The sequence below is a fragment of the Clupea harengus genome, chromosome 4, assembly GCF_900700415.2.
Source record: "Clupea harengus chromosome 4, Ch_v2.0.2, whole genome shotgun sequence".
Taxonomy (NCBI): Eukaryota; Metazoa; Chordata; class Actinopteri; order Clupeiformes; family Clupeidae; genus Clupea; species Clupea harengus.
The window spans coordinates 1172633-1193270 of NC_045155.1; the positions used below are offsets into that span (position 1 = coordinate 1172633).

The following is a 20638-nucleotide window of genomic DNA, read 5'->3' on the forward strand; positions in this document are numbered from 1 at the left end:
GTAACATCAAAATGGGTTAAAAACGATTCACTGATGTTACAAAAGTAAGGTTTTCTTGTTTTAATATAATCAACACTGACTAAACAGGCAATATTGTATTAAGAAAAAGTAAAACACACCCCAAGATGCTGATAACAGGATTATGCCTTCATTAAAGTTGGTTGAACTTGTTCAGAACACTGTAAAGAAAGGGTAAAATATGTTTAGCAGTCATTATTCTGGTCATTCACTGTGAAAAAACACTTGACACACAGATCACACAGGTGAAAAAGGATTATCTCCAATGCCAGGGTATTGCCATGTGACACGTATCACACTTTGCTGATGAAACTAAAGATTGTGTCTCAATGAAAGGGGGGTGGAATATGTTCAGGACACTCCAAACATTAAATAAAATGTGTGAAGTAGTTGAGATTTACGTCCCTGAATGTTCCATAATACTTTAAACAAAGGCCTACACACAGGCGGAAATGCATTAACTTCAATGGCAGGGCCATGTGATACGTATGACACTTTGCTGATGAAACTGAAGATTGTGTCTCAATGAAAGGGGGGTGGAATATGTTCAGGACACTCCAAACATTAAATAAAATGTGTGAAGTAGTTGAGATTTACGTCCCTGAAGACTCCACAATACTTTAAACATAGGCCTACACACAGGCGAAAATGCATTAACTTCAATGGCAGGGCCATGTGATACGTATGACACTTTGCTGATTAAACTAAAGATTGTGTCTCAATGAGAGGGGGGTGGAATATGTTCACGACACTCCAAACATTAAATAAAATGTGTGAAGTAGTTGAGATTTACGTCCCTGAATGCTCCACAATACTTTAAACATAGGTGATCAGACAGGCGAAAATGCATTAGCTTCAATGGTAGGGCCATGTGACATGTATCACTCTTTGCTGATGAAACTAAAGATTGTGTCTCAATGAAAGGGGGGTGGAATATGTTCAGGACACTCCAAACATTAAATAAAATGTGTGAAGTAGTTGAGATTTACGTCCCTGAAGGCTCCACAATACTTTAAATATAGGCCTACACACAGGCGAAAATGCATTGTCTTCAATGGTAGGGCCATGTGATACGTATTACACTTTGCTGATTAAACTAAAGATTTTGTCTCAATAAAAGGGGGGTGGAATATGTTCAGGACACTCCAAACATTGAATAAAATGTGTGAAGTAGTTGAGATTTACGTCCCTGAATGCTCCACAATACTTTAAACAGAGGCCTACACACAGGCGAAAATGCATTGTCTTCAATGGCAGGGTGTCTGAACACCTATGTTTAACTCTTCCAGCCCCAAGGGGCCCCGTGGGGGACTTTTTGGTATTTTGATTAATATATTTGCGAGTTTTTGTCTTAGAAACATAAAACTAACACCCACAGCAACCTTGAACCCTTTTCTTTTAAAATATGTAAAGTTTGAAACTAAAATATAAATAATCACTTTGTAAGGACAATATTACGAATCCCTTGCAAATTTCAGCCTCTGAGTGAGGTTTCGACCCTCCCATTAGCAAATGACAACTATTCATATGATAAGGAGATGGTAATTCAGTGATCACTATTGGGTCAAGTAAACCTGTAGGAACAAAGACATTCCAGGCCCATTACGTCATGGCCATTGTTCTTGGCCGAGGTGTCCCAGAATGTTCACACCTTTCTCATCAATATGCATAGTGGTCTAAGTGAAGGAAAGTGTTACATTGTATATTACTCAAAATTAGTATTGAAACCACACACACTTTCTGAATGATAAACTCACCTATGTGGAGCAAACACCTATGTTTACAGGGCTCAGAGTAAAAAAGAAAACTTCCAAAATATTAACAATGTGTTTTTGTACAAAGTCTGAGCACCTCTAAAACTAGATTTAATTTTAGTGTCTTTAGATTTCATTTTAATAAAAAACGTTTTTTACTACATTCCTTTTACTCTCATTTTATTATTGCTGAGGTGTTCTAGAATATAATCATGAATGCCACTTTTGCCTCATGGTTTTTAGTTAGGTGAAATATACAAAAATATCAGGCATGGCAGACTACCTAACATAGTCAAAAAAAAAGCCATGGGGCTGGAAGTGTTAAAGTATTGTGGAGCATTCAGGGACGTAAATCTCAACTACTTCACACATTTTATTTCCGTTATGTTGTATTTTATAATTCAGCACTTTTTCCACCTTCTGTTTTTATTCGTAGTTTCACTCCATTCAATGTTGTCAATAAAGGAGCAAGAAGGATCATTTTCCTGGCTCTTGAAAAAGGAGTTTGGCTCGCTGCTTAATCTATATTAACGCTGGGAAGCATAACATATAGACAGAGCAGCACAGTTTTGACTAAATGTGCAACGATTTTCGCTGACAACAACTGGTTTATCGTTAGAAATAACATAAGTACCTCAACTGGAAAAAATCAAGGTTGTCCCATTTTAAATTACAAGTTGAACAGAAACGGGGCTTCGGCCCACCACCTGTGTGGCTGCGAAAACAGATCTCCGCACATGCGCACAGGCAATCCGCTACATCCTCTGGCCTTTCTAACCATGTTTCTAACAAGCTTACTTCCACTGTGTCAGGTGATTCAAAATGGAAATTTGCCAAATGAGGTTGAATTTGCAGCTATACAAGAATGCAGAGTTATTTAGCCTTGTTCAGCTGTACAGTGGATGAACCACTACTATCCTAACTGATTTTCAGAGTTTTTTATTGACGAGACGGGTCAATGCCATCATGGTAAGCTTGTTCTCAAACATTATTCATGCTATGGTCATTGAAAATTATTTTTAGATTATCTTTTCCATCAGTGAAGGTATACTAGAAGATCCTACATGAGATACTATCATGAGAATATTATTACCCCAATAATGTGCAGTTTGAGTTCTCTTCTGTGATGACTTTTCAGTATGACTTTTGTTCTTCTGAATCTGCTGAAGCCAGTTTTTCTGCCCTTAAAAAGAGCTTTCTTTCTTTCTTTTACAAACTTGTCAGTTGGTCAAATAACCCCTGCCTTATTCATTTACATCTGTTTGTTTCTTTGCACAAACTGACAATGTAGGAGGACGCAAAAATCGGGATTGAAATGAGATGCTGATATAATCTTCTCTATTATTTGTACACTTTATAGCCAAGCGAAATAAAGGTGTGGTTTGGCAAAAAGTGAGCACCCCCTACACATGATTTCTTTTGGATATAGCTGGTCCTCACAGAAAGTGATGTGTAAGGACTCTAGGAGTGGTCAATACTGCATCATATGTCATGACAAAACTAAATCCAGAGGATAACACTGTGTGCTTTGTTAGATACAGTATGATAATGGTGCGATCATATGAGTAGACAGTCTCGTGGCCTCCATTTTGAATTAGGCATTTCTGCTGTTCTTAAAGGTATGGCCAGTGTTCACTGTTCTTTTTTTTATTAAAGCTATTTACTCCACATTTCAAGTCCTTCAATGGTAGCAAATTGTATAAATATCTTGAGGGTTGTGAAGTCGTTGAAAGTATAGCCCTTAGGTAAATGCCATGAATTGCTTTATGATAAGATCCACTACTTACAGTTTAATCACTGTTATATAACATTTTAGATGACTGAGGTGGTATTGGTGGTCATTTATGCCAGGTATTGTCTTAAGCAGACTGAGGAGAAAATTGCATACAGAAGGAAACCCATTAATCGGCAGGCCACATCCTCCCTATATGTCATGTGGTAGGACTGCATCTTTTACAGGCACAACTGTATGCTATCTGCTGATTTTTGTTAACAATTTCTGAAACGCTTCAACATGGGGAACTAAAATTAAGTATTCAGATTCTCAGATTCTATTTTTAATTATTTATTGGTATTAACCTCTTTTAGAGTCCCAGCCTGAATCCTCCTTCTTCTTCTCATCTTTCCTCCTCTTCTCCTGATGACTCAGGTGTTGTTTTTATCTGTTCTCAAAAAGATTGAATAGCTTGTTCTCCTCTTTCTTCTTCAACTGCATGTCCAGAAAAGCCCTGTGGCTTCCTATTGTTTCTTATTACCTGGTATTTAGTGACTTTCTCTGCTTGGTTTTCCACTGCCTTCTCACTGCTTTTGTTATCAGTTCTCAGTTTTGTTGTTGTTGTTGTGCGGTAACTCTGAGATGTGTATTGATTCACAGTCTTGTCTGCTGCATGAGCATACTTCTGCTTCGGAGAACACCGGGTAAATATGGTTTTACTTTATTTCAAACATATAACAAATACAGGCCTACACAATGCCAAAAAGAACCATATGGAAAACAGCTCAGAGCCAGTATAATTTCAGATGGACATACATGGCAAAGAGAAGAGAGAAATATGAAAGACACAGCAGACACCAGCCCTTGAAGAAATTCACTAGATATCACTGAATGAAGAGTAATATGGTAATATAAGAACTGTGAACTTTGAGGCTTCAAGACAGAGAAAGCAATTTTTTACCTCATCGAATGGTGCAGGCTGCCTTTGCAGCTCAGCCCTCAGTAACTTCATTTGAAGCTCATGGTCCTTCCTCAGCTCCGACACCATGATCCAGAGCCTCTCCAGCTCAGTCTCCTGTTTCTCTCTGAGCTTCTTCCGCTCCTCCTCCTTCTCAAGGATACGCTCCAGGAGAGCGCCCAAGCACTCCCTGAGGACACTCACCATTCGGCTCTCATTAGAGCAGTTGCCCAACTCAGCAATTGTCTGGAGCAACTTCTGAACCAAATAAAATCACAAGTAATGAGCGTTACTATTTTATAGGGACTTTTAAAAAATAATTTCAGTGATCTCTTGATATCAGGTCAGTCGTATAACGTCTCATCTCATTTGTCTGCGCAAGATGTGTTTTCCAAAATTGTGGCCAGTGAATGTTGAAACTGTGTCATTTCACCATTGAGTTTGACACGTTCTGTTCTATTTTATTTTATTTTTATTATAAAAGTTGGTTTCTTTGCTCAAACTCCCAGCATTTTTAAGTTCAGCATTTATCAATCTATATCTCTCATAACGAAAGAAGTGGACGACATTTTCACAGATATTATAAAACCTTTCATTTCATGCTAATGCATAACTTAAGAAATGTTGCTCTTAGCCACCAAAACTATAAGGGAACCTACCATGCAGCACTGCTTGGAAAAAGGAACACTCTCCTCTTCCATAGTCCCCTTACAAACATATAAATAGACATTTTACAGTATGGTCAAGCTCTGCTTGTAATAGATAATCATAATAGCTTGTTTCACTTTTTCTAAGCAGTGAGTTCATGATTACACACCTTAGTAAGACGAACCTCCATCCGGGTGAACAATTAATAATTAATGAATTTCCCTCTTTGAAAAAAAAAGAACGTTGTTCAGGAAAAGCTGAAAAAGACCAGAGGCCAAACACAGAGTAAACCTTTCATTTAGATCGGTTTTTTTGCATACATATTCAAATATCTCTGAACCTATATGTAGGCCTACTTCAACTTCAAAACTGCAGCAATGCTGTAGAACCTCCTATAAATGTATACATTTGATATTCTTGATGATAGACATACCAGATAATTGTTAAACAGCTTCTTTCCTCAAATAATCATATAATATATCAGCTGTCCAAACGCTGGAGACAGTTAAGTTTCAGGTGTTGCGTAGCAACCCATTACTTGCTAACTTCAAGTTACAGTGACTTTCCGTGACGTTAAATGACCGGACTACTTGCGGAATGATATGAAAGATGTGAATGCTGGGTTGGCAAATTCAAATCAACGGAACTTTTTGGAACATTCTGGGGAGCTGTATAATAAATAGACTTAACACGTTACTAATAGGCTACTATAGCCAGCCACCTCAGAATGATCGAATTCACAGGAAAGACCTGTGATTTCTGAAAAAAGTGATTCTGGACTTGTTTATAAGTAGCCTGACACATTCACTGCATTTATGTTCCATACAAGGTTACAAAGGATGCTGACCTAGACTGAACGTTAATAGTCCAGTGTTAGATAGCGTTTTACGACAGACTAGTTGTAAAATATTTTTTTTCAGCATAGATCATTTCTATGAGGTGTCCATAACAACATACTAAAAGTCCTAAGAAATCCTAGTTGAGGAAATATGTTTAATTCTCATCAATCTGAGATGTATGCTAATAATGCATGGCAAAAATACACCTCAAAAATGTATTTTTTTTTCCCTTTACTCCTATCAAAATAAAACTTTACACAATGAAAGTACCCATGAAAAGTACATTTTTTTGTATTACAAGTTTCTTTGAAAATGAATTTGAATGGACACACAGGGATCTTTGTAAGCCACCTATTAATGATTAAAGGATTCTTTCACCATACTAGGACAGGCGCCGTCACAAATATATATAGAAGTATATAAAAGTTTTTTTATTAAAGACAATACAAGTGCATAAACATACAACAACAGTCAGTTAAAACTCTTGGGAATTTACAGCTTTGCCTGAGTCACCACTCATGGTCTTCTTGGGTAGCAGCTGAGCGTGGATGTTTGGAAGAACACCGCCTTCCGAGATTGTCACCCCTCCAAGAAGGGTGTTGAGCTCCTCGTCGTTCCTAACAGCAAGCTGGAGGTGACGTGGGCCTATACGCTTTTTTCGGTTATCCTTGCAGGCGTTACCAGCCAACTCCAGCACCTCCGCACACAGGTACTCGATGACGGCAGCCAGGTAGACAGACGCCCCGCTTCCAATACGCGGTGCATAGTTGCCTTTACGCAGCAAGCGAGCAAATCGACCAACAGGGAATTGTAGACCAGCACGTGAGGAGCGGGACGTGCTAGTCTTGGCCGTAACAGCAGCAACTTTCTTCCCACGACCGGACATTTCTGGGAGAGATGGTTGGTGGGTTGATATATGTCACACCAGAAAGACACCAACACTAAATTACGTAGGCTATGCTGGGCTATAGGCCTTGCTTCGCTTCTCACGGTTGAGCAAAATAGTATTTTGAAAATACAGTTGCAACAAAGCCCAAATTGAGTGTGTCTTTACCATTCAAAACCAGATTAGACAGGAAATAGAATTGGACAAGATGAATAGCCTACAGCCATGTATACAATTCAATTTATACTTAGAAGGCGTTAAACAGTAGACGTCACTGATCACATTTTGGCACAATATAGAACACATTAAAACGTGCTGAACAGTCTACTTACTTTCTCAGCTCGGTTACTGCGGTAAGGAAATCAAACAGGATGAAGTGCATGGTTGCCTGGAACTTGCAAGCGTGTTTTATAGTGTGCGTACCTGCTTGTTGATTGAAGGCAATTGCCAACACCTGATTTTAATCAATAGACTCTATTGCCTTATTGCCAGATTGACACCTTAATTAATTGGGCTGCTTGAGTCCATAGTATCCTTGTATTTTCATCTGAAAAACAGATGTTTCAGGATATTTTGGAGGAAAAAGATTATAAACGGAATGAGATTTTAAAATGTTGTTTGTTTTTTTCCCCTTTGTTTTATTTGTTCTGTCTGTTCTTTAGTTTAACATTCTGATGTGCATACTTTCTATAAAATAAGTCGTAAGTTTCTATGAAAACATTATCAGCACTCAAGCAGAAGCTTTATTCACAATTTTTTTTTGCGCCAGAAAACAACATAAAACCACACAGAGCATTTTTAGTCAAAAAAGGATTTATTATCCAAAAGAGTTTTGAAACAAAGGAATGTATTTGCAGTAGGCCTAGGCCTATTTGTGTACAGCTAACAAGCAACCAGAATAGATCCAAAACATAGCATGCAGTCAAAACGAGTGATGAAACATGCAAACAAGACCACTCAGATAGGCCTAATTAAAATATGTGTTGTTTCACACAAATAATGTTCAAATAGGTCCAAATAATGATTCAAATAATAATTTAAATCTGGTGCTGCAATCTATTATCAACATAAATAGCACCAAGCTTTCCTGGGCAGTGGTTCGAGTTGGTAGCTCTCTACAGAAAAGCATGTCCTCGTGTAGAATAGCGCTCCAACGATAACGCGCAAAAACCAGCAGTAATGCAGCGTTACTGACGTCCGTCGACTCGTCTGTATTGAAAAAAGCGGGATACCTTTCATCCTTTCCAGGACCTGGTTCTGTATTTCCGAGGCCATCTCCGAAATCCGGCGACTTATTGTGTCGTTTGAAAGTGGTACTGTCAAGAGTTTCTTTCGCAGCAGCTTCGCCAATCATCTTGCAGCACATATACTGCAGCTGGCAGCATCAGTTCCTCCGCCATCGTAAAGGCCATCATGATCTGTGCCATTCGTCTAGCTAACAAGTAACTTGCCTTCAAAGCACTCTTCGATTGTGTAGCAAACACTATTTGAAGTCGGTTTTTATCTTCTTTTGAAATATTCCACCGGCTTTTCTGCGAGTGCTGGATGTCGCGTCTCCAAATGTCGCTTCAGCTTTGAAGGTTTGAGCGGCTCATAAAGCGCACTCGACACACTGCGCTCTGGGCTCAACGTCGTCACCTCCACTCACAAAACCAAATCTAATATAATCAGGGTTGTATTTATGCTGAATTTGAGTAGTTTTTTGTAGTATGGCATTACCAGTGCTGTCATTCGCCTGAGAAACTCCTCCATTTTCCCGCTAATATGTAAAGTTCGAACAAGATAGGATATTATTTTCACGACCTGTCTGTTATGCCTATTTATACATTTTATATTGTGTTTTAAACATCTAATTTCAATCATAAATTGTATTAATATTGTTCTCAACTAAAAAGTCAGTTCTTCGTGGAAAATTTGCTTCAACTTGAAACATTTTTGCCAGCTGAAGACCAGTAGTGAGAAACCCTGCTGTAGACTACAGACATATTTTCTAGCTAACACAAATGACACCAGCATGTCCAGGTGTTTGAATGGATGTCAAAATGCATTTATGATGATGCAAAATATAACTTTATTAAGAAAATCAGGGAGTTCAGTGCTTATCCTCTGGGTGGTATAATGAGACATCACTGTGGTGGTTCTTTTCTGTCTGAGGGAACCCCCTGTGGTACATCAAGGCTCAATGTTCCGGGACAACTGACTGAGCTTGCGTTGGTCATCAATTACTTTGAGGTTCCTGACATAGTGCCGTATGGTTTTAACTCTCTCCACTGACAGTGACTGGTCAGAAACTAGATGAAGGAGAACAAGAGATGTAGGGTTAAATAAGTAAATAGAGAGATGGTTGTTTGTAGTTATGATTATGAAGTCAGTGGTGAAAGTGTACATCAGATGTATAGTGGTAAGTGAAAGCGGTGCATGTATGCTTACATGTGAGTTTCTGTCTGAGAGGACTCTTCAGAAACATTTTGTTCATGAGGTTATTCTGGGGGGAAATTGGCACTGTAGAGGGAAAGATGACAGAAGTTCTTCTCTTTATTTGTTTGTATGATTTTACAGAACAGTTCTGCAGACATCAGAAGTGAGATCTACTTAACGTCACAGTATTGTGATGATAAGAAAAGTAAATATGGCTATGCTTACAGCAGGGCTGATTCCTACTGTCTTTCGCTGTACATTGCTAAAACATTGAGCCTTTAGAAGTTATTTACCACTCACCATTTTTTCAAAGTATACCAGGCCATTTCGGTAACTCTTATTGCCTTCGTGGATGAGTGTAAAGTCAGGTCTGTTAACAGGAGACAAATGTGTTTGTGTAAGGGCTTTAGTCAATGTGATAAATGGAACGTGGCAGTAATAAAATGCATTAGTTTACCATCAGCTGTGTCAGTATTACCTTTTAAAATGAGAGGGAGATAGAGAATGTAAGGTGGGTTCAGTTTGCCAACCACCTGTCTCATAGCCTCATGGTTACTGAGTACAAGGACATGAAATTTACATTCAGTAAAAAATGAAAAATAAAGCATTACACAATACCACTCTAAAGCAAAGATTCAGAAATCGTAGGTAGGCACAAACCTGATCTAAAATCTACCGGCCTCATTTAGAAATAGCCTGTTAAGGACAGATGATATCTAAATGGCAACTGATCACTGAACTTTCCCTCAGTTTTCTATATTTGGAGAGCAATTTGGATGAACTCACCAGCATGTTCTCATACCTTCTGAATCTCTTGATCATCATGTTTGGCACTTTCTGTAAATCACAACTGAGAGGAAATTATCCAGATGTGTTTGTCACAGCAACACAGTTTGTGCATGAATCATTGAATTAAATTATTAAATCTTTAACTTTGAGTGAATTAAACTCTGATACTCTTGATACCTTCCAGATTGTATGCAGTCTTGACAGAGCACTGTTTGTCAGCAGTGAATGAGCTCATGTTGTGTTGTTTATCTGGGATGAGGAGAAACCAAAGTCACTCATCTACTCCAATCTAAGGCAACTACAAAAATACATTTTAAATCTCATAAAGTTAGTACAGCTAGTATCAATCTTAAAATGTTGTTCATTCTCCACTGCTGCACTTGACAACCCTGGGTTTGCTAGCTACTGTATGTAGCCGATGACATTAATCTGGATGGGGCATGATGATGCATGTGTTGTGATGTGTCACACTCACATCGTGGCGATTGTGATTCATTTCCTCAGCAGATGAGCCCGTTTGGCCAGGTCTGCACACAGGCAGAGCTCTGTTGCCTCCCAGTAGGCCACTTCATTAAAGCGTTGAATGAAGCGCTCCAAGTTGGCAGTTGGGCTGTTGGGGGATTTCTTTTTTTCTCAAAACATAATAGAACAACTCCTTCTGGTTGGATGAATGCGGTACGTATAAGGGAGAGGTGAGAAGAAACTACAAGTTAGAAAAATGAACTACAACCATGTCATAAGGTGTGATCGTGCCTGAATGGCACTTCATTGAATTCCGATTTGGTAACTAAAAGCCATCAGTCAGTTATTTTTGGCAAGGAATCGTGTAAAAGTGAGGTGATGTAGCGTTTAGGAAATGTACAGTTCTTGGACTGGTCCCTCAATGGCCCTAAAAGAGCACTACTCAAAGGATACAGTCGAAAATATTTTCTGAAGAACAGAACAGATATAAAAATGAGGATGAGTCAGAAGTTTACCATTCTATATTTACTGTTTGGCATCATGTTCAATTTTGCCATTTGTTTTTGCTAGCAAAGTAGACGGCAACAGTAACACGAAGAAACAAAATTAACCTAATTTAGTTCTTCTCACACTGAACTCTTTATCCCTCCCCTCCCCAAGCCTCTATAGTTCTCCTACAGTTCCCAGTCATAGCTGTTGATCTGAGCTGCAATGACCTTGGAGCTCATGTTCTCTAGTGCGTAAATGGTGTTCATGTCTGGGCCAAGCTGTTCCTGCAGTGGCGTCTGTGAGGACCACACACACGTCCGGACTATTGTCTTCAGAGAACTATCTTAGAAAACACATTTGTTAGTTCATGTGGTTCTCAACAAAGGTTGAAAAGTGAATGGAGGCAATGTATTGTAGTATGTTAGGTCTTATCAGAAGTATGTGGTAGCAGGCAATTACGCTCAATCTCCAGGCACAAAGAAATAAGCTCTGAAAGGCTTGTGCCATCACTGTGAATTCTCACTGGCATGAATATCATGAGCACATCCAAGCTCTGACCTCAAAGTTCAGACCTCACTGTGTGATTTTGGATAGTGTGGCTATAGAAATCAGTTCAGTTTCAGAGTGCACTCACCCGCTTGTTAGCCTGGTTGGCAGAGCAGAGAAAAACTCTTTCATTCAGGCCCAGAAAAGAGGAGGTGGCCCTAGCGTCCATCTTGAGCTGCTCCCTCACTGGGATGAGGCAGAGCACAGACATTTAAAGACTCAGTGACTAACAAAGAATTACAAGAGATAGGTCTGTTCAACACTACTGGTGTAAATACTTGGACCTAATATTTCCCATCCACTGAGGTTCAGGGTGTTGAATGAATCTGAAGTTTTACCGCCACCATGACAATTGTCAATTTTACGCATAAATATGGTAAATGAAGGTCTGTAAGAACCTTTTACAAAAGGTGTCTAATTACTACATCAGATGGGATGGCGTGGCAGCCCAACTCTTCCCACTAAAGTTTAGGCCATACTTCATACCTCCAGAGGACTTCACTTTCACCAGGATGTGGTCTCCTGCTGGAATTTCCATGGCCGCCATCACTTCCTCAACAGAGGCGTTAAGGGGCATCCTCACAGAAACAAAGCTGTGGTCATGTGGGAAAACCCTTAGCAAGACTACAAAGAAGAAGGTTTAAGATGGTTATCTGAGTCCATTTCATTCATTAACTTTATCTTATTATACGGCTCTTCAGAATGTTCCAAAAAGTTCCGTTGATTTGAATGGGCCATCCCAACGTTCGCCGGTGAATATTTCCTGATATTCACCGCTGCGAAAAGATATTGACCGCTGTCATTGGCAACGGGTTTTTTTGCTTCTAATTCACATCTTTCATATCATTCCGCAAGTAGTCCGGTCATTTAACGTAACAGACTCATTGTAATTTGAAGTCAGCAAGTAATGGGTTGCTACGCAACACCTGAAACTTAAAAGTTCTATTTGCTTGAAGAACTATTTATTTCTTAGCGGAAATCACGAAACGGCAACTAAATCATTAAAAAGAGGTATTTTGGAAGAATGTCTTCTGTAGTTTTTGGCAAGTAACCGTATAATAAGCGGGATAATGTATTGTCCGTCGGTCATTATCCAAAAATAAATCCCTTCAGGACGAAATAACACCCCTCCGCTGCGCGTCGGGGTGTTGTTCGCCCCGTCGGGATTTATTTTTGGATAATAACCTCCGGACAATACATTATCCCTTACTTGTGATGAGGGCAGCAGACTTGATCCCATTGTGCAGTTCAACTCATGTCTGATCATGTGTGTATACAGGGTGGGATCAGTAGGTTTGCCATTCCTTTCCACATGCACCATGTTTGCATTCACATCCTTCAATACACCCAGTGTGTCAAGACATGCACAAACATCCACAACTCAACCCAAACAAATGTACAAGTAAAGGCACCAAACACATGTATGTATAATTCCAGCCCCATGCTGCTTTCAATACTATAATTCAGAACCCTTTCCTCTTGGGAATCTAACCTTAAGGATGCTCACAAAGTCCAGTTTTCCTACTTGGAGGAAGTGACAGTCATGTGGTGAGGTGTCTTGGCGTTTTATTAATTAGGGCCAGCTGCCCAAAGTCCTCTCCCTCATGCAGAGTAGTAAGTTTACCCTGCAGAGAAAAACCATACACAGTGGTTTACTCCAGTAGCTCCAACTTCCAGTTACTTCCTGAACCTTCAAATCCCAAATGCCAAATGGCCCAAATGCTATGACTCCCAAGCTTTTTTCTTTGTTTTCTCCGGCCTGTTGACACTGATGAAAATAAACAGAGTATTTTCCTGGTGGTGGATAATAGATTAACCTTGCGGTGGATGATATCATCAAGAGACCCCTTCCAGATGACTTATGTGGATGTCTCATTGTCACCCTGATTTATCGCTAAAGGACAAAGAAAAAATTGGTCGTCCCCTTGATTCCCTTGCCTACATCCTATATAGATTGATCTACTTTGTTAGCTCATATGCTTTGGCATAACAAATTGGTTTAAATTAATGACAAAATACCCCATATCCTTTTCTAGCGGTAAATATGAATGGCCTTGAATGGTTAGTATGGTGTTCACACTTACAGACTGTGCCAATGCTGACTTGAGGCTCAAGGACCAGTACGGCAGCCAGTTGCTTTTGGACCTATGATGATCAAAAGGAGAGAACACATGTAAACCAGTCCTAAACAGGCCTTTAGGCCATCTCCTCTCAACAGAGTTTCTATTTACTTCTGTCTGACCTTTTCTGCCTCAAATGCCATCCTTAACATTTGGCGTCTGATCTGCATCAGGCCTGCCACTCTCTGCTTCTCTCTCTCCCTCTCCTGTTCCTCCTGAAGCAGAGCTCTTTTCTTCTCCTCTGCTTTATTATCCATCTCAGCACCTTCCCCTCCAGCTGCCTTATCATTGTAAAGGTCCTGAGTTGTCTGGAAAAGTTGCTGGATCTCAGCCCTGCTTTCCTCCCAGGGTCGTTGCCTAAAGTTCTTTTTTCATAAGGCTCCTACTTGTGGGTACCTCCTCGGTCTTGACACCTATCATTTTACGCAAATGTTGGATGTGTTAATATGCACTAATTAGCTGCTGTACCCTGTCATTTTTAAGGCCATACCCCACAGATGTAAGCAAATTTGGCTGTCAGTGTAGTCAGTGAATTTCACTTGGGAATACTGTATCTCTTGAAGTAAGACAGGCTGTCTGACTGTCATTATAGCACAGTTAATGACAGTCGAACCTGGTTAATTAAAAAAGAAGCCTATTGTAAGAGCCAAATTCATGATTTCATGTGTTATAATAATTTAGTTTAAAAAGATTTAAAAAGGTATCTGAAGATAAATCATTTCATTAGGATTTGAAAGAATGTTTAGGTTGAACTATATCATTTAGTAGTGTATTTAAAAGCTGAATAACGTGTCAGAATGTAAGCTTCCAATCAGATGACGTTACGTCAGTATAATACCTGCGTGTTGGACTTTTAGTTTAGATTTGAGCTAAGAGATGTTGGAAGCGACATAGTTTTTTGACCGTGTGAACTTGTAACTCTAAGTTTTCTAGTAAACATTTTTTATGGAAGATTTACTTGTCTCACTCGCGTGTCAATTAATAGTTTCTAAGACTGAACTCAAAATTGTGGTACAGAAGACTCAGAACAGACGGAGTGCCACTACACCTATTATCATTAATTCATAGAGCATTTCCCTTCCTAACTTGCATGTGTACTAGTACATAACTTAAATATCCTAATTGTCATTAGCCTATTGTTATTTTTTAGCATCAAATTACTGACAATATGACGAATGAAATTGTTGTTTTTAGGAGGCTAATGTAGAAGAAGGAAACATGACAATTGTCTCAAAACTAAAATATTTTTAATAAGGAAGACCCAGGAAAGATACAGAAATTCACTTGGTAACTAGCTTTAGTAGTTATTTTTCTGCCAGCTACAGCCCACACATAACATGGAAGCAAGCTAAAGAACTACAAACCTGTACCTTTAACACTTGGGAGACTAAGGCATGTTATGCATTGTTTCACCCAGGAGGAATGATCATTTTTCTTCTCTTTTTAAACCTAGAGCAAATGTCTTTTATTTTTGAGAAGTAGGTTTTCCTTAACTTGTTATACGTATTACATTCTGTCATGAAAAGTAACTCATACTCCATTACCCCATTACTACAGTGAGTGCAGAGTCTGTTTTCTCGAATGATGTTTTTCTTTATCTACCCTTTTCAATGACAATGCTATTGTCTGCTCTTTCTTTCTTCCCCCATCTCTGACACTCAACACATCTTTGAGCTGTAGACAATCTTCATATGAGGCGCTGTTTAGGGCATATATCTAGGAAGCTTGCAAACACTACTTTTTCTTGTCCGAGCACTAACTGCGTGCGATTGTATATTTTACACCCACACACACCGGAACCCCCCACCCCACATACACATACCTGGAAAAAAACACTCACTTAAAAAAAAAAAATGTATTCATGTTTCAATCCCTACCCTAAAATATATTTCAAATATGAAAAAATGATACTTCATCATGTACATCACATGTTTTTTTAAATTCATCTAATCAAAAATATTTCAGAAAGTGATACTCCATCAGGTATTAGCAGGGCAGCACATTATTTGAATGGATATTCTGGTGTTTCTTGAGGTTAGACATGATACGAAAGGCCTTTCCGCACTGAGAACAATGATAAGGCCTTTCCCCAGTATGGATCCTCTGATGTGTCCTAAGTTGAGACATATGGCTAAAGGTTTTTCCACACTGAGAACACTGATGTAGCTTTTCTCCAGTATGGATCCTCTGGTGTGTCTTAAGATTAGTCATTTGGTTAAAGGTTTTTCCACACTGAGAACAATGATAAGGCCTTTCCCCGGTATGGATCATCTGGTGTTTCTTGAGATCACATATTTGGCTAAAGGCCTTTCCACACTGAGAACACTGATGTGGCTTTTCTCCAGTATGTATCATCTGGTGTTTTTTAAGATTACACATTTGTTTAAAAGCCTTTCCACACTGAGAACACTGATAAGGCCTTTCCCCAGTATGGATCCTCTGGGGTTCCTTGAGGCTAGATATATAATTAATGGTCTCTCCACATTGAGAACACTGAACTGGCTTTTCTCCAGTATGTTTCATCATATGTACGGTTAGGTGTGATTGATTTGACTGATTGTGACATCTGTCTTTGTTTCTTTTTTCCTCAGTGTTCCCTTTCATATTAGATTGGATCCTTTGAATGTCTCCTGTAAGATTATAAAAAAAAGTTCAGCAATATTTTCTCTCTTCTCCTCTATCTGGGATGATTCTACAATACAATCGTACGATACATATTTTTGATTTTTGTTTTGTCAGACACGTTCTCTCTTTTGAATGTAACAGACTGCAGATATTATCCCATAAGTAAGGTATTCCCACAGTATCTCTGTTCTCTGAATAGGTCTCACATTCATTGTGAAGCACAAGTTAGCCAAGTTTCTCTAAAATTTAAGTAGTGTAACTATACATAACACATAACGATGAACAAGCAACTTACCTGTAGGAGAAGCGACATAGTGACCATATTCACTTAAATCAAATTCTTCTTCATCTATAATTTCCATTGGTGAATTCTTTTCTTCTTTCACGGTTGGTGACGTGTACATTTCAGTCTTGATTTCACATTCCATTCCAGGCTTTTCTTCCACTGTCTGAATTGCAGACAAATACTCTTGTAGGAAATCATCAAATTCTTCTTCTTTTATCTCCTTCTTCACTGACATGAGCGGTTGTGATGGTTCAGTAAATCCAGACATTTCTGACTTAAGTTCTGCTTTGGAAACAGAACTTTGGTCAAACTATCCTTCAATGCAACGATATGGTGAACATCTGCAAAGAAAGAACTACAGTATAGTTCCAGAGCAGCCCGGTGCCATTTATCTGACTCTGTGGTGTTAATATAGTGCTTCTTCTGTCTGACCTATTAGCTTCCTGGATTCAAACCTAGCCAATCAGCTGTAGGAGATTTTAGAATTCAAACTAGCATGACAAAGGGTTATGGGCAGGTCTCTGAGCACCGTTTACACGTCTGATGGTCCTCAGGTGGGCATGGCCATAACTCAACCTGCTGAGACTACACAAAGGAGTGTAGTAGGGGGGTGGGGTGGAGGTGTGAACTGAACGGAGATGGAGATGATACCTTACTTTAAGAATGTAACACTAGTAAATATACATAACACATTACATAAAAAAGGCTTTCTCTTTGGCAGGCCTCCAACTAAACATTGCCTGGATATCTATTGGGACTGATATAGAAATAGTTTATTTACACACATTTCTCTCAGAGATGCTTGCTGACTTGTTCTTGTGCTGCACCTTTTATCTTTATGTTCATAGAATGGGATAGACACCTGGGGAAGAGGTTGCGAGTAAAAAGAGAAAGACAGAAGGTTAACATGGATTTACCCTTTTACAATACAAATTAGTCTGAGCCTGTTTTTCACTCTCTTAGGTAGTCTGCCATGCCTTGATATTTTTGTTTATTTCACCTAACTAAAAACATTGAGGCAAAAGTAGCATGTATGTATTATATGTATGTATTATATTCTAGAATACCTCAGCAATAATAACATGGGAATGAAAGGAATGTAGTAAAAAACATACTTTCAGAGGTGCTCAGACTTTGTACAAAAAAACACATTGTAAAGATTTTGGAGCAAGGCTTTTGAACTCTGAACTTTGTAAACATAGGTGTTAGTTTTACAAAGGTGAGTTTAACATTCAGAAAGTGTGTGTGGTTTCAGTACTACATATTTATAATCTCAGAGTGACCTGTACCTCTTCAAAACTAGTGTCTCTACAAATGCATATTGATGAGTTAGATGTAAACAAACCTGGGACACCTCGGTCAAAGACAATGGCCTACGTAATGGCCCTGGAATGTCTTTGTGGCCTGTACCCCCCACAGGTTTTCTTGACACATCATGACCCAAGAGTGTTCACTGAATTACCATTCCCTTATCACATGAATAGCTGTCATTTGCTAATGAGCAGGTCGTTAGGAGTTGAAACCTCACTCAGAGACTGAAATGTGCAAGAGACTAGTCATATTCTCCTTACAAAGTGCTTATTTATATTTTTGTTTCAAACTGTGTATATTTGAAAAGAAAATGGTTCAAGGTTTCAGGGGGTGTTTCTGAGGTTGTAGTCTGTGATTCTGGCAAGAGGTTGATGATATTTGAGTTTTACAGCCAATCAAATCTCACCCCTCCCTTCCTTGCTCTTGAGGCAATATGTTGATTGGCTAGAATTGTTTGTGGCTTGACCCGAGGCACTGATTGTTTCCCATTTGCGGGGCCAAGAATATAAGAACACCAGAGTTATTTTCAAGACACCCTGAAAGCTGATTCTGATTCTAAACAGACAGTTAGAGGACTGTCAGGAGCAAGTAGCTGAATTTGACCAAAAGTGTACATGTGCCTTTACGTTTTTAGATCTTTCTCTGATTCAGTGATTTTGTTGACAGTCACTACAACGATCAAAGCAAGCTGCCACAGTTTGTCACATAAGTCCATACTTTTTTTTATGTTTATTCAGCAACAGTAAATCCCAAAGTGCTTTATACAATTCATGATTTTAGAATTTCCACACACATCATCATGAATCAGTAGTATTCATGTAGAAGCAGAAGACAGAGAAGGAGTAGTCACCAGACAGAGATTTCAAAGAATGCTATTTTCAGGGTTGTAATACCAAAAAAAGAACTTGAGGCCCAAATACTGGGGAGTTTGTGCTGATGACAATCTAGTCACATCCACAATACATTTGGTAATTTATCCAGATGTCATAAAAGAGGTTGTAAGAAAAAGGGAAGTTTCTTTTGTGGTTGATGCAGCAATCTGTATACATTCCAGTACAGTAACGAAGCACGTGGAACATACTCCAGATTCAGTGGTGCATATCTGAACAACAAGCATCTTATCTAGCCATATATACGGTTTAAGACACCTCCCAGGTTTTTAATGTAAATGAGCTAGGCTTCTAATGCAAACAGGTCTGGCAACCTTTTGTTGTTCTGTATGATGATCAGGTTTCTCTGACCTACTGCCTATGATGGTTCTCAAATGGCCTATCCCATTGCCATACTATGATTAATTGCTCACAGCTCAGTTTGCTTCCTGACCCCAGGTGTCTGAGCAAATCCAGTGTGGGGATCTTTCCCTTGTTACCATGAAGATTACCATTTTGTATAGCAGCTGATTGATCATGAACTCACAGGATTTATTGTAATTTCTTACAGGGTGTTGAAAAGAAGGTCACTGCTATGTCATATGGAACACTTACTTACTTACTTACGTACCTGCATCCCCTTTTCAGTGCAATATTTTCCATGTCCAGTGGGTATTACTGAGCCATTCACAAACACTGACAAGTAACTGGGAGAAAATCAGTTTCAGGAGAGTTTTCTAATTGATGTTGTGCTTTACAGAACTGGAACACAGAGAACCACTTTAACCCATTTTGATTGAGTCTTCTTTTAGAAACTAAACATTCAAAATGAAACTAGGCCATTAGAAACTAGTGAAATGATGTTTAGTTCTGTTTGTCAGCTCTGTCACACATAACTTCATGTAATTTTAGTTATACACAGGAAAATATGTTTAATTCCTTGTGCTATTGGTTGGGGAATTCCCAGTGGCCAATCCTCTCACTATAAGATGCAAGTACTCATAGCCAGCAACCTAACCAATGTAACAACTGCCCAACCATAGATACAACAACGCACGACTGGCTGGAGACAGCCAGAACAGCTGCATGTTGTACCCAGGATCCTTAAGGCCCTCCTTCATAGTAAAACAGGCCCAGTCTGTAGCCCACAAGTCCTAAACACAACAACATGATTGCCCAACCATACAACCTGAGCAACAGGATACTACAACATCAACAAAGCTACCTTTGTGAGCATTTCACTGGGGTTTTCAAGCAGGCACCTTCCTTCATCAGTGTTTCGTTGAATTAGGCCCACAGTGCCTCCAGAAGGCTCAACAGTGGTGTCTGGCATCCCAGAGCCACCCACTTCATACTCATGATGGGTTAGAATACATGCCGCTAACAGAGACAACAACAGATACACCTCAAAATAGACCTTGATAAGATTTGACGTATCTCAGTTTTAGTTCAGTTTGATTCATGACCCCAAGTAGTCTGTGCGCGTCTCAGTCAAAACCACTGGCTCGCTTTTTCAGGAGCCTCAGTCAACTCCTTTAAAGCTCCTTTTAGTGACCTTTGAACACCAAAATCCAACAGAAGTGTTTTGGTTGATTTAGCTACCTCTAACACCTCTAAAGCCTCTAACACCCATCTCCAATAGTCTTGTGGTCTCCAAGGTCTTCCCAACCTTGTTGCCCTGGTTTCGCTACCACTTCTGCATACTTTAGCTTCTTCCTTTCAAATGCTTCCTCAATCACATCTTCAAAGGGAATTTTTAACTCGATTAAGTAAACAATGTACAAGAAGTCACAACAATACATTGTGGAACATGACGTTGTCTACTGACACCCACGAACGTGCACAGGAGGGGGCTAAGGTTGCTCGGGCAACTGTCTGTTTGCCCTCCTCCACTGAAGTTGCCCCT

The 20638-nt window shown here is 39.3% G+C and overlaps 2 protein-coding genes, 1 long non-coding RNA gene and 1 other non-coding gene across 23 annotated transcripts in view; 1 reads left to right on the forward strand and 3 right to left on the reverse strand.

Annotated features, from left to right (window-relative positions):
- LOC116220255 (zinc finger protein 664-like) overlaps window positions 1–20638 on the reverse strand; it is a 90263-nt gene that overhangs the window by 48815 nt on the left and 20810 nt on the right. For 2 of the 16 annotated variants that reach the window (XM_042707556.1, XM_042707555.1), the window contains exon 6: window positions 16174–16271. The exons of 6 other annotated variants lie outside the window; for them this stretch is intronic. In XM_042707556.1, the coding sequence (XP_042563490.1) occupies window positions 16174–16271 (98 nt within the window). Of the gene's footprint in view, window positions 1–12760; window positions 13667–16173; window positions 16272–16734; window positions 17415–20638 lie in introns of those variants that run through there. 8 more of the 16 variants (XR_004163508.2, XR_004163509.2, XM_042707554.1 and 5 more) reach the window with 8 other exon arrangements.
- Window positions 2890–2965, forward strand: LOC116220395. Its single transcript, XR_004163636.1, has one exon. It is a non-coding gene; the product is annotated as a small nucleolar RNA SNORD59 (small nucleolar RNA).
- Window positions 6348–7241, reverse strand: LOC105898982 (histone H2A, sperm-like). 2 transcript variants are annotated; one of them, XM_031565685.1, is made up of 2 exons: window positions 7150–7241; window positions 6348–6819 (listed from the first exon to the last, which is right to left on the reverse strand). In XM_031565685.1, exon 2 carries the CDS (start codon window positions 6815–6817, stop codon window positions 6407–6409), a length of 411 nt encoding a protein of 136 aa, XP_031421545.1. In that variant the 5' UTR covers window positions 6818–6819; window positions 7150–7241; the 3' UTR covers window positions 6348–6406. The 2 variants fall into 2 exon arrangements, with proteins under 2 accessions (XP_031421545.1, XP_031421546.1); XM_031565686.1 differs by having other exon boundaries at window positions 7159–7237.
- Window positions 8865–10316, reverse strand: LOC116220264. Of its 4 annotated transcripts, XR_006152359.1 has the most exons (5): window positions 10022–10316; window positions 9714–9790; window positions 9536–9605; window positions 9248–9319; window positions 8865–9108 (listed from the first exon to the last, which is right to left on the reverse strand). It is a non-coding gene; the product is annotated as an uncharacterized LOC116220264 (long non-coding RNA). The 4 variants fall into 4 exon arrangements; XR_004163516.1 differs by having other exon boundaries at window positions 9536–10085; window positions 10202–10316; XR_004163517.1 differs by having other exon boundaries at window positions 9714–10316.